Here is a 14,352-nt window from a genome sequence, read left to right on the forward strand (position 1 = left end):
CCCAACTGCAGATGTGCTGGCACAGCAACAAGTACAGGTCTCTGCAGCAGACATGCCACACTCCACCACCTCCCGCTGCCAGCCTGGGATACCAAACCCAGCAGCCACAGGGGCTACAGGCTGGCTCACTGCAGAACCATGCTCTACACTGTCACACCCTACTGATACAGACACAGCCCCACACAGAGTGCAAATACCATCCATACAGGTCTATTTGGACTTTCTTTTAATTATAAGGATTTTCACTCAAGCTGCAGACCAAATCAGGGTAGATATTCCCTTTTTGTAGCCACCACTTATACGGAAAAATAACACGAAGGACAGGATTTCATAGCTTTAGCTGCTTTGATTCAGTAAAGGAAATGCTCAGTGTGAGTAACAGCATCCTTAATCAGCCCAGCCCTTGCACTCAGTTCAAAATACCTTGAAGTTAAATCAGTGATGAAGTAAGGCCTTTGTCAAGTTTAGCAGCCAAACAAGAAAGGCAGTCTAGCTGTGTTGACATAATCCATTATTTCAGTGAGGGCTGTGAGATACAAAACAGGTTTGAAAATCCAGTATCTTCACAATAGATGGGCTATTCAACATGCTAGTAAATTTAAGCTACTGGATTTTGTGGTAGTTACATCAGTCCTTTTGTCAATATTGAAATACTCTTCAGTACTGAAAGAATTGATACTGGTCGCTTTCCGTCTTGAGACACAAAAAAGGGAAGATAAACATTAATCAAAAAATTTCTTTCATGAGTGTTTTATTTGAATTTATGTAATATCCACAAAAATAGAAACAGTCTTTAGAACCATTTTGTGAATACATAGTCTCCAAGCTCAGATTTACAATGGTAATAGTGAAATATCTAACTTGGATTTGTTTCCACACGTAGACACTGAAGATGATGCTGTGAGAAGCAAGCAGAAATTATGCAATGTGCTGCAGAAAGAAAGATGAAAATGTAACTAAACTTTTTTATGTCTATGTAGTTCAACAACCTACATACAGTTTATCAGGATGGTTTTAGAGAAAGCTGCTCAAATTTTGTGCAGAAAATATTGAAAATGCTCATGCCAACACCTTTGACATTGTGATTTGCATGTAACTCTATAAATACAATATATTTTCCTATCTAGAACTTTATACATATGAAAAATTATGGTACAATAAAAATCTATACATATGGTGCTACCAGTTCAGCAGCAGCTAACTTAAAGGAGACATCTGAAAATATGATTGCTCAGCCTCTGAAATATAAAATATAAGAGCAATCAGAAATGCTTTTTGTTTAAATAGCAATTTACATTAAAATTCATCTCTTCATTTTCTCCGTTTGTTTAGGTCTGGTAAAAAGACTCCCTTTGGTTGGTTGCATCTGTCCTTGGCAAGAACTGTAATTTTAAACAGTCCTTCATGTTTGTCTTAGGCAAAGGCTAATATATTTGTAAAACAGAGTAAATGTTGGCTGTCTTATATTCCAACTTTGTGCTATTGTAATGCTGAATGACAAGTACCTAGTCTGAAAAGTTCTGTGGAGTGGAAAGAGAAACTTGCACGATTTCCACGTGCTGAAAGATGGGATAGTGGAAGATTTGTTTATACTACACCCCAGCATAAATCACTCTCTAGATTTGTACAGTATGCTTCTAAATAAAGCGTTATCTTTCAAAACCTTTATCTGCCTATATGGTGACACTCATGTGTCACTGGTTCATTTTATCTCCCAAGAAATTTCATGAGAAATCAGGTAAAAAGCAGGTTTGTGAAGGTATTATAATCACTTGCTGTAGTATATATGTTAACTGAGATAAGGTACAACAGATCTGTGATGATACCACTGATTTCAGATTTTCACCCAAGGTGTGGATTGGGAGGTGATGTGAAGAGCATGGAGCAAAAGGCTACAAATAGTCATCAGGTGTGGGGGGAAGAAATGGTCTTCGGAGCAAAGTGAAAGTGCTCTCCTCATCTGGTGGCCCGATTCTTATTATATGAACTACAAAATTATGGTAAAGGAAGTGAAATGTAGCAAATTAGGCTAAAAAAGGAAATTAATTGAGTTGCGTGAAAGCAAGCAAGACTAGCACAGTCAGTCAAAAAGAAAAAAAGAGACTCAAAGAAAAAAAATGCTTTGAAGTACACAGGCTTATTATTTGATTTGTAAATAAGATGAACCTCTCTCCACCCAGGTTATGAAAAGTAAAAATTGTCATGTATGGGTAATTGATGGTGACGGCTCTGGCACACACAGTGTAGGAGGTGGTGTTACTGTTTAACATGCCCTACATGTGTAGATAATAAGTTAGGCTCTCATGTTTGCCCACAAATTGTTGCTAAGCACATTTTATACCCTTTATATTGATACTTCTGTTGTCTCTTGGTTTCATCTCTATTTCCTTTCAATACAAACAAAAAATGGAATATCCTGCAACTTCCAGCTGTACCTTGCTGAATTTCAAGCTAATATAGATTCAAACCCAGGAGACTCCTGAGAAAATGAATATTGGATGGATTTAATATTCTTAATCCTAATTTTTTTTTCTTTCTTTTTTTTTTTTATCTTGGACTTCTCAGCCCTTGTTATTGTTTTCCAAAGTTCCCATCTCTGAAAAAGTGAGTTCATATTGATCCTGGTTTCACCTCTGTTAACATCACCAAGAAAATCCTGTTTCTCAACTCCCACATCTCATGTACTCAGTGACCTGGTGAAGCGCTACCTCCTCTAGTTTTTATTTCCCCATGTCCTGCATGTGGTTGGTGTCAGCAGGAAGTATTTGTGGAGAAAGAAAAACCTGCCAATGAACATGCAATCTCTGCACAGCGCTGCTAGAGATGAGGCCAAAATACTGACCCAGATCTGAATGTCCCCAAAATCTCAGTGTATTTATGTTGATGGGTTTTTCTCCAACTGAGAATTCCAAGCACAATTGACAAATACAACTGCAATACAGAGTCAGACTTGTGAAAAGCAAAGGGAAAACTAATATTTTACACACACAGGGTATTTTGCATTTCTCAAAGGTTTTTTGAAAGTATCTGTCCAAGTGAGACTTGACTTGCCAGGAGGACCATACAACTTGAAGAAAGTGCAGAGACCACTTCCTCATGCCATGGCATTCACGTATGTTCTGCTTGCCCACCTCCTCACAGTTCTGTATGGCACAGGTTTGAATGCTTTAATTAGGAGTGCAAGAGCATGAGAGGACCATCAACATTCCTACTGGGAAAACAGTGCCTTTTGGTAAGTTTGCACAATCAGAAAACAATCATCTTCCTTCAATATCTTTTGGTCCCCAAGACTGACTCTCTTCCTGCAGTTCACCTCAAAGATATCAGTTAAAAACAAATAGCCCTTTTCCTGGGATGAGCTGGATGCTCTTTGGAGATTAGGATACTCCATAGCAGGTAAGGTCTGGTCCTAAACTTCTGCTTTGAGAAGAAGGTCGCAGTGCTGGAGGTAGTATGGGTTCTCCAAAAAAATGCTTGCAGCCACTTTGCAGAGCCACTGCTCTTTGTGGCTGTGATAAACCAACTGAAGAGGAACCCACTGTCTAATTCAACAAGCAGCTGAAAGCCAGCAAAGCATTAAAACACTCAGAAATCGGAGAAAGGAAGGAACAAGTGGTATTGGCCAATGAAAGCTATAAACCAGCTGACTGTGGAAGAAGGCTACTTGGCTCAGAGATGCTTTACTGTTTCCTCCACTTTTAGTTGCCTTCCAAAGTGGATTATCTAACTCCCTAAATGCCCTAGTATTTAGCTCCTTCCCTTTCTTTTAATAAATCACTCATAAATCACATTATGCCTGTATGATTTAAAAAAAATAAAAAGAGGAAAACTTCACAAAAAGGGAAAAATAATCATAATTCTATAATGTTAACTTACATCACAGAAAACTGTGTACATTTTTTCCCCATACAGGACATACTTCAAATAAAATAATTTTAACACCAATAATGATAATGTTCGTTCTTCCCAACAGAAGTAGAATTGTTTTTTCACCCCAGCTTGGTACATAAATATAAGAAAATAGTCTTTGAATATTTACATCCACGTGTTTTAAATGTTATTTCTTGATATATTTAATTCTCATTTTCTCTCCAACCACGGGCATTCTTTCCAAATTTATATACTAATCTCCGACCATCCACACGCTCCAGGATTTCTCTTTTATAATAGTATCTGTTAAAATAAAAACACACAAAAAAAATTTAAGAGTAAATTCGCCTATGGTGCTCAGAGACCACTGCCAAGTAGACAATCCCTCGGCTGCCTTAAAAAGTCTTTATTTTCTGTGGAGAGATAGATATAATACCTAAGATCATCATAATTGAATGACAGAGAAGGAAAAATGGAAGTCTTCTTTTTACTTTATATTAATTAGCTTCTGGTTTGAAGTTCACCATATTTAAGGTCAAAGCATATTGCTATATTTATCACACACACTTATGAGGTTCCATGGGGGTTTATTTCCAGATAAGCCAGAATCTAAAATCAAACCAGTTAAAAACCTCATCTTCCATTTATAAGCACCTTTTGAACTTTAAAAGATTATGGAAAAATCCTCAAAATGTTAAATCAAAAAGGAAAGAAAGTTCTAACATAGAATTTGTAAACCTATTTTAGGATAATGGGTCTAAGGTATGGCTAGTTTCTGAACATTGCTGAAAATAACAAAGTCTCTGGCCGTTACTGCGTATTTAAGCCTTCCCAGTTCAGCAGCAGCTTTCTGCAACAAAGTTTCCTTCCTACTTTCTTTCCTTCCTTTATGGAGATATATATATATATATATATATACAATTATTTATGTTATATATACTATAGGATACAGAAACAGGAGGGGAAGAAAAGACAAAGAACATAACCCTACAGTCTCAAAATTAGTTGGAGAGATTCAGCTGTCAAAGAAAGCAACTGATGCTGTTGACAGATCATTTTTGAAGTCAAACAGATTCTCCATTCAGTTAGGGTGTTTGTGTGCTGCAGGCTTCCTCAGCAATGTTTCAGCTCACCTCATAGCCCGGCTGAGTTTCTCATAAGTCATGCTGCTGTTGTTTTTCTTCTTTCCCCAGAGCTGAGCCACAGCTTCAGATTTTAAAAATCTGAAGACACCTTCTGACCGGTCTTCCCACTTGATTAATCCTGGGTTTTTCTCAGGATTGAGAAGAATATCTCGAATAAATTCCCAAAGATGAGTTCCTCGAGGGTCTGAAAGAGGAAAGGAGGCAGAAAGAAGGAGTGTCTCAGGAGCTTTCTGGGCTATGCTTTTTTGTGTCATCCACAGAGGGTGAACACTCAGTAGGGACAGGCCATAGTCCTGGAGTGCAGGACCCCAATTTCAGAGATATATAGGCAAAAAGTACTGGCAGGCCTTACACCGAGGCTGGAGGTAAGTGTTGGCCTTGGGCAGTCTGAGCCCTTTGACAGGCAGGTAGGAGCCCTGGCAACCAGAGGAAGCAGAGTCCAAACCACCCACTGCTTCCTTCTGCCTTCGGCACTGTTTCTGCCCTGAAGAGAGCATGTTTAAGCCTTCCCCTCATCTCATTTGCCCATTTTTCCTGCTACTCTTCTACAGCACAGCATCTAACCTGATATTATTATGTGGTACATGAAACAGCCAAGATTACTGTGAAGCAGGCACTGAATGTCCATGCACTTGACAGAGAGAAGGCACAGGAGGTGAAATGCCATTCCACATGAATGAGTAAGTAAGGAGGTGTAGAGTGGATATGGGCACAGTGACAAAACTGGCCAGCCAAAATGGTATGTGAAAAACATATTAAAAAGCTTGAAAATGGTATAGAAAAGGCAAAAACTGATTTGCAAGTTCAGCAGGTAGACCTCCCATTTTAAACACAGATACATCCCACAGTTACTATAAAGATGGCACCAGAAATCCCAGGTCAAAAAGAAAAAAAAAGACTTAAAAAATGGAACAAATCAGATTAAGTAGTTTATGAATGAGGAATAAAAAATTAAGTGACAAGGTTATCCAGAAAGACAGCAGTCCTTTGGTCTGACTTCAAAAGTATGCAATTAGACCAAATTAAGAAGGAAAGAAGCTAGTCAAAGATGTGAAGGTAACTCGAAAATGGTATATAGTGCAACATAAGTAAAAAGAGATTTCAGTCGACTAATTCAGTATTTTTCTTTGCTATTGTAATTGTTTTCTAGAACCAGTAAAATGTAGTGGACCTAGTCTATCTGGACATCAGTAACATACTTAATGGTCATGATACAGAGCAGTACTGAAGAAACCAGAAATGTAAGGGATTAGCCTAGACTGCCAATGTGACCTGTTCTGTATGCCAAGGCTGTGATTGAGTTCTTAAAATAGTAGAATATCTCAAGTTGGAAGGCACTTATAAAGATCATCAAATCCTACTCTCTGTTCTTCACAGGACTTCTTAAAACTAAGCCATATGATTAAGAGCATTTTCCAGATACTCCCCAAACTCTGTCAAGCTTGGTGCTGTGACCACGTCCTTGGGGAGCCTGTTCCAATGACTGACCACCCTCTGGGTGAAGAACCTTTCTTTATTGTCCAGTCTGAACTTTCCCTGTCACAGCATCATTCCATTTCCTCATGTCCTACAGGTGGCCATCAAGAGAAGAGATCAGCCCTTTTGAGGAAGCTGTAGACAATGAAGAGGTAACCCCCCAGCCTTCCCTTTTCCAAGCTGAACAAGTCAGGAGACTCCAGTTCTTCACAGGTCCATCTTCAGATCAGTCCTATCCAATCCCTTCATTAACACCTTTGTTATACACACAAATAAAGAAACGAGATATCTGTGTGCAGATATAAAGTTCAGGAGTTCTGTTTGGGCAAAATGACAGAACAGTGTAAGAAGAGGAGTCAGCAAGAGACATAATCTGGGGGCCGTATCAAAACAAGGTGAAACTGAATACCATGAAATGCAGTGATGGACCAATATTAAGCTTTTCTGTTATAAATAGGGAATTGCACAGGACGCATAAAAATCTCAGTTAAGTACATTAATGGAATTATGTACAGAAATCACAATTATGCTATCCTGTCTTCGGAGTCTGGTTGAATAAAAATTAGCAGAAAATACAGGTGAGAGCAGTGGAAAGAGAGTTATATTAGAGGAGAGGAAGGTGGCAATATTGAGGGCCAGGTGCTTGCTTGTCATGTTGCGCATGAGAAGTTCTGCAAGGAGATGCTGAGCAGGGTCTGTGGTGGATGCTACACCCGGCAGGCACAGGCATGAGCATGACTGTGCCCACGCACAGACCTTCCAGATTTAATCCCAAGTCTTCCTTATCATTCCTTTACTTCATTCCACCAGCCCAGCTCAACATAGGGCAGAGGTGGCTGATTTCTGGTTGCATCCTCATAAGCCCTCATTCATAAAAACAATTTGAAAAATTTAGCAATATTGAGTCAAAAACAATGTAAACAAACAGTACTAGACCGTCAGATCCTTGGAGAATTCAATCACAATAGTGATCCAACCAGTTTTGCTTTCAAGATGCTTCCTCTTCCCTTCCAAAGAGGATTTGCTTTTCATGTGTTTCTTTTTCCTTCAATCAGCTAACCAACCATTATAAACATGGATGTTGACTTACTATGCTTCTTGGTGTGGGACTTTGGGGTATGATCTTGAGATTTTTTTGCATCTGAAGAGTCTGCAGGGAAGGAAAATGAAGTCTATTTGTAAATTTGATTAAAGGCTTTACACTGACTAGCAGGTTGAAAGAAATAAAACCACAAAAAAGAACAAATATCTCTTTTAAAGATAATCACTTTTAGGAAGGTAATCTAAGTGAGGAGGGAGAGTTTTGTTTTCTTTACTATATGTTAATCAGCACACTTCTCAAAGAGACCATTGATGAATAAAAATGGATGCAGAGGTAAACATTTGGCTTTTGAAACCTAAATTTGATTAACAAATACCTCACCTCATGTTATGTGTGAGAGAGAGAAAAATGAGATGATCACATCTATAAAAGGAACCCTGAATTGTCCCATTATGTCTTAATCTTTGCAGAAGCACGTATCTTTGGGGGCTTATTTGTTTCTGAAGAGATGATCTAATGTGAAATGTATGTGCTGGTACCAATGCACAGAACACCTACCTGACTAAAACATAATGAACTGGCAAAGCGTTGTTCTTTGGGGGGGCAGGGTGGGGGAAAGGGGCTGCGCTAGTAGGAGTTTTTGGCAGCTGGACACGCATATATTTTTCTGTGGCTCAGAGCCATAGAAACAAGCCATTTCTCATCAATGGTGCTTTATCACCTGCAGCCAGCCAGAGAAGGAGTAGGGTTTCTGGCACAAGTGTTCCTTCAGAAATGAAAAAAAAAAAGTTCCTCCTGTTCGTGACTGCAACCTACCTCACAGTCTGCACGTTCAACCCTCCCGCCCTCAAACCACCGCAGCCTGGCTCTGCTCTTGTTCTTAATGAATAGCTTTCATCTGATTGCTCTAAGTCTCTCAAAATCTGTGGGATAGTCCTGAGAGGGAGCCCCTTCTGTGTTTGGTTTTCAGCATACTTTGTCCCTGAATCCCATAAAGCAAAGCTTAAGGTCCCACGCATGTTTTCCCAGCTTCTATGAATGCACAATTATCATACTTTTCATGGAAACCAGGCATTTGCATGGGAAAATGACTCACAGGAAATATTTATTTGCATAGAAACTTGTCAGATCTGCACAAGCTACTACAATAACTGCATGTGAAAAGGTAGATGCAAAGTTATTCACACACTTGCTTTATTCATACATAACTGGAAACATAAACTGAACAAGTCCGTGGGGATAAACCTAACCTCTACTATTCTAAGCCTGATAAATTACTGTCCTTGACCCCCAAGCAGCAAACGTGCTCTGAGTCATTTTGCCTTCCCATTCTCAAAGAGCAGGAACTAACCTGAACCTCACTCAGCTCGGAGGGGGGTGTGGTGTGGGGGAAGTAAAATGAAGCTTATTTCACTGCCTTTCCTCAGATTATGATTCCCCTGATGTTATTAAAAGCCTCTGGGAATTCCAGGTAAGGACTGCAGGACCCAGTTCTTTATTTGCCCTCATATAAAGCCTTCTCATTTTAAAATCTCACAATTCACTTGCAAATGTTTGTTATGCTCTACTTAGCTGGAGATTTATTCTTGGAAGTTCAGTTGCCTTCTACCTACCCAGTGATTTATTCTGAATTTCAGCTGTGTAAATAGCCTCCTGCTCTGCTCCTACATGGAGACTGGTTTCAAACATGCCATGTTAGGAGACTGGGGCCTGACAGATGAAAAGAGTTATGATGCAGTTTCAACAAAGCTGTCTTGCAAAACTTTTGACAAAAGGTTACACATTATTTGCATATGATTCAGGAATGAGCCATTTTTTTACGGGATATACAAATTTAGTTTTTACAGGAGGCTGTGCCCTTGGCATGCCACCCTAACTCTAGGTTTAAGCATTCAGCGAATAAACACACCATGCCAGGATCTGGACAAGTCCACAACCCTGTCAAAGAGCTCTGAAATCCTGGTAACCATCTTATGAGAGTAGGTGGAGATGACAGAGAAAGCAAACAGCGTGTTTGGTTGGGTATTTTTTAAGGTTTGGCAGTTTTCTTCTTTTTTTTTTTTTTGGAATTCATAGCTGAGTGTATTAGTTTAAACTGTATATCATTTGGAAAGTCCAGCTGGGCTGGGAGAAGCAGTGAACTGGCAGGAACAGAGTCTGTGACTGCTGTACATATGCAGAAGCACAGGTTGCCCCCAGTGCAGAGGTAGCACTGTGAGGCTGTATCTACAGCAATGTGCTTTTCTTTCTTATCCTCCTAGGACTTCCACTGCTGTCCCCCTCAGATCTCTTTGCTTTACAGCCTCCTAAGAAGAACCTACCTTTCCCTCCCTGATTTCTTGCTCCTCTGCCATCTCTACTCCTTTCCCACTGCCTTACTCTCTCACCTCCATCCCTGGCGCCTGCCCACAAGACAGGGCCCACAGTGTGTCCTGACACGTGGGACCAGAGTGCACTTTCACCAGGCACTACAGCAAATGGGTTTGCTCTTTCTTCTGCCCTTTAGCAGGCAGAGTGTAACTCTCCCTCGTGGAAGTGAGGAGGTGTTTGGTGACCACCCTCGTGTCAGCTGAGACAGGTTCCAGCAGGAGGTCCCTGTGCTGGTGCAGTGGGGCAGAGGGCTTGGTGCCTGCCCTGTGGCTTCCCTGGGCCAGCCCAAAGCTTGGCCCCAAACCCAGCTATCTACTCAGCATGAGTCACTGGCTCACTAGAGAAACACAGTCACTTCTGGGGAGGAATATGGCCCTTGTTTGCCCATACCCTACTATACCGCAGAAAAGTGTGGTGTAGCTGGAATGTCTCGTCTCTCTGACAGCAACATCTGCCCCTTTGACTCAGTCACTTTAAAGATATGTGGAGATTACAGACTATGTGATCATGTTTCTCTTGACATAGAGAAGAGAGAAGCATTTCTGTAAAGCAAGCTATTGTAATAATGACAGCTAATAAATCTGTCAGAATCAGCATTGCTTGGTTTCAAATTACTGGAGGCTCAGATTCAATCCAACAACAAAAGACCACAGAGACTATTACATGTCAGTAGCTCTGAGACAAGTGACGAACAATTAGAAATATAATTACAAGTTCCTTACCAGAAGATTGGTGACTAGGTGTCATCATGGAAATCTGAGCACGACAGAATGTTTTACTGTCCAATAACTCTGGGAATCAAAAAGAAGACATTTAAACTAATAGCCTCAGACAACAACAAAACCATCTCAGAAATGCATGAAGTATTGTGATGTTAGTTACCTACTGTGCTGCCATAGCCACTGTCATATAGATAATTCTCTTCTTTCCAGGACACCATTAATGATGGATCTGAAAGTAAAGGACCAAAAGGAAAATCAAATCACTAAAAAAAACATTTTTTAGCACAGAGGTAAATATTGACCATTAAGGAAATTAGAAATATGAAAGAAAAAAAAAAAAAAGAAAAAAAAGAGCTGTCAAGGGAACCAAGAAGTGGAGGGGCTATGCACAAAATCATTTCCTTTCACTCAAATTATGGACGGGGTTTTGCATATTCAGGCAAATGTATTTACACAAAGCACTGACTTTTAGAAATAATGTAATATCCTCTTCCTTTTCCTGACTAATTTATGCCTGGCCTTGAAGGATGTTTCCTATGCCAGATCAACTTTACCCAATCCAGTCCTGAATTCTCAGTCCCTGATAATTATGACAGTGCGTTGGTGCTGTAAAGATGAAAGTGTTCTCAAATATCTAGTAAAACAGAAGGATGCTTATGATGAGTATTTATTTCTATAATGGTAGAACTCGAAAGTCGTCTCTGAAACAGAGCTTCATGCTTAAGCACATAGTGAGAAACATCAAAGCCTCATCCTAGATGAAGGACCATTTAATTCTAGGCACATCAACTCCCTTTCTTTACCTAAAAACCACCTTCATGACTAAAGAGGAATAGTCTTTAGTGACCTTCTGGTCACACGGATCAATATAAGCAGAAGTATTTTCTTTATGATGTGTATGTTGATCTGGAAATTACTCTCTTCACAGCGCATTTTTGAGGTCAGAAGTCTTAAAAATCTCTTTTTCTTTTAAAACCAGGTCAGAAAGGATGAGATATAAAGTTCAGATCTAGGTTACACCTAATTTTTTTCATATTCATAAATGAAATCAAAAAACCAAAAATGAATTATAGCTAAATCATCCTGTTTGGCTGAGTTACCACTTATGACATAGGAATTTTGCAGGCATACTAACTAATAGCTGCATGTTTGGGCACCCAGGACTTGCGTTCCTACGGTAGCACACACCCTTTACTTGCTTAGACACCTGATCTGCCTAATGTTGCCTCTGAAAACAGTCCTTACCTAGCCAGAACACGGGGAGACAGCTTTCCTTCCCGTTTTGGCCTCTTTCAGTGTCCATATCTTTGCAGCTGTGATGGTTTACTAGAATGAGGGAGGGTTCCCCTCAAAATCACCAGCCCTGTCCCTACTGGCTCAAAAGGAGTATGTTTCCCTGCAGCCCCCATCCACAATTCCTGCTCCTCCCCATGCAGAAACTAAACCCACTCCCACTGCCCATGACCAGAATCACCAGAGCCACCAGAACCACTGTGCCACTCCTGATTCAGCATATCTAGGAGAACCATCCATCAGCTAGTCCTTTTCAGGATGTGCAGATGAGGTCCTTTGTCCTGTACTATGTATCTCTAGTAGGAGGAGTAAGTAATATTATACCAAGATCTCGTAAATCAGGACTTAAAGGATTACTGGAGTTACCTCTATGGCAAGCAGCAAGGCTGCTGCATGAGCATCACCCATACTGTGCAGACACTGGCAAGGAGTGGATTGCAGATTGCAAGGCTTGCCTGCTGCAAGGAGAAGGTGAATAGTGTCCCTGGCTGGAGAGGCTGGGCTTCTACAGCTTAGCTGAATAAACTGACTGACAGTATTTGCTGGAGACGTTGTATGCAGCAAATCTTTGTTTGTTCTGTCAGGAGATATTAAAACGTGGCTCCTGAACACACCCACATACAAAGAAGCTGGGAGTAGAGGGACAGAGGGACTAGAGGGGTAGAGGGTGTTTGGATAAGGACAGGCGAGGACAGACAGTGCTCTGGCAAAGGAACCAGGAAAATAATCATGCCTGAAGAGGACAGCTGAACCAAGCTGAAGTTCTTTCTTCAGTGAAACAAAGTCCTGGGAGGAAAGGGATCTAGCAATGAACGCACTAGGAAGAGAGACTTCAGTTTCATTGAAACATATGAAAAAATTGAAATGTAATGCTAACGCTTTTTTTCTCTCCAAGTGGTTTGTTTGGGAAATTTCCTAGTGTTTCAGATACTAGCAGAACTTAATAAAAAAATATTTTTCTTTCCTTTTTTTTTTTTTTTTTTAACTGGACATATTGTTGAAATAGTTGTCTTGAAATCTGGTGAATGAAGCACAGAATGAAGTCCTCTACAAAGCTGCATTCATTGAGCACTGCTAATGATTCCAACTCTGACCATCAGTGTAGACTGTTGATACTGCAGAGATCTCCCAGGAAAAGTGGCCATGTGCATGTGGTGTTACCCAAAACTTCAGATGCTGACTGTGTTACTTCTTTAATTTTGCATGATATACTTTCCATTGAACACCATTTTGGTATCTCTCTCTTGGAACGAACAGTTTCCCCTTTTTGTCACCATCAAAAGACAAGTTACCCAACTGTCACTCACCTGTTTGTTCTGTCTTCACAATGACATTATGAGATTGGTACATGTCACTCCCGCATTGGCCTGCAAGAAAGCATATGGCAGATAAAACCTATGAGAATGAGCACAGAAGAATCAAAGGTATTAGCTACAAGAAGCAACTTCTACAACTAGCCAGAGGGGAACTATACCCTTTCCTCTTGGTCCATCAGAATTCTAGCTTAAGTCCTACCTTAAAATTTAGCATTATAGTAAATATAGAGCTATAAGCAAAATAGCAAACACAGCAACTGTGATCTGCCAGTTATGTCTCTGGGGAATGTGAGTGGCTTCTGAAGATTTCAGAATTCAGACCACTCTACTTGTGTCTCTGTCCAATGTCTATTTACCATTCCATTTTAGATGCTGAAGGTTGCTGTAAAGCAGTTGCCCTGCTGTCCCAGCTGCCTGAGTGAATTCCTGCAGGCTCATACTACACAGATGTTCCCCGTTGATATCAAACTCCTGGAAAGGTATGCAGTTGGCATCCAGTTGGTTGGTATCAAGGAGATGCTGCAGCCACTCCCAGACTTGAAACTTAGTCCAGTACTGAGGGTGTATTTCATGCCACTGGGTTCCATAGAAGCTGCTGGATACTGGAAAAGAAAATAGGCACTTACGGTCTCTGTTAGCATAATATTCATCAACAATATGTCATCGACAATAAAGATCTATGGCCAATTGCCTTGGAAGTCCACCGATAAAGACACTTTTCTCAGTCCTTAACACTGACTTGGTAGCTATTGCTAGAGAAGATGTTGTGGGGGATTTTGCCTCAGTTTTCCAATTAAAAACTGGAAATGATTTCATTACATATCTCTTCGCTGATTTAATTTACAGGAATGAATTTAGTAATGTTGGCTAAATACACCAAAATTCTTTGATGGGAGACACCTTACAGAAGTACTGTTGAAAAGGGATGTGTGAGTAAGTAATTTTAGTGCATAAGAAAACGATGGAAAAAAAATTCTCCTAATATGACACGGAGACTTTCTTTGAATAAGAGCTTAGCAGGAAATGAATACAAATTGTAGGATTTAGTCACAGAAGGTTAAAAGCTACAGTTCTCTCCTCTTACTCCACAGTCGAAGCCTGTCAGTATGGGCCACAGC

The 14,352-nt window shown here is 40.2% G+C and overlaps 1 protein-coding gene across 1 annotated transcript in view; it reads right to left on the reverse strand.

The window, feature by feature from the left end:
- Positions 1 to 2,542: 2,542 nt before the first annotated feature.
- Positions 2,543 to 14,352, reverse strand: part of EHF (ETS homologous factor) — a 32,463-nt gene continuing 20,653 nt past the window's right edge. The window contains exons 3-9 of the mRNA XM_027882220.1: positions 13,591 to 13,836; positions 13,226 to 13,285; positions 10,786 to 10,854; positions 10,626 to 10,694; positions 7,582 to 7,641; positions 5,004 to 5,199; positions 2,543 to 4,173 (exon numbers count right to left, since the gene is read on the reverse strand). Coding sequence (XP_027738021.1) covers positions 4,074 to 4,173; positions 5,004 to 5,199; positions 7,582 to 7,641; positions 10,626 to 10,694; positions 10,786 to 10,854; positions 13,226 to 13,285; positions 13,591 to 13,836 — 800 coding nt within the window. The 3' untranslated portion in view covers positions 2,543 to 4,073. The remainder of the gene's footprint in view (positions 4,174 to 5,003; positions 5,200 to 7,581; positions 7,642 to 10,625; positions 10,695 to 10,785; positions 10,855 to 13,225; positions 13,286 to 13,590; positions 13,837 to 14,352) is intronic.

This window comes from Empidonax traillii, unplaced genomic scaffold (genome assembly GCF_003031625.1).
Source record: "Empidonax traillii isolate 1590-97213 ecotype Southwest subspecies unplaced genomic scaffold, ASM303162v1 scaffold103:size1334136, whole genome shotgun sequence".
Lineage (NCBI taxonomy): Eukaryota > Metazoa > Chordata > Aves > Passeriformes > Tyrannidae > Empidonax > Empidonax traillii.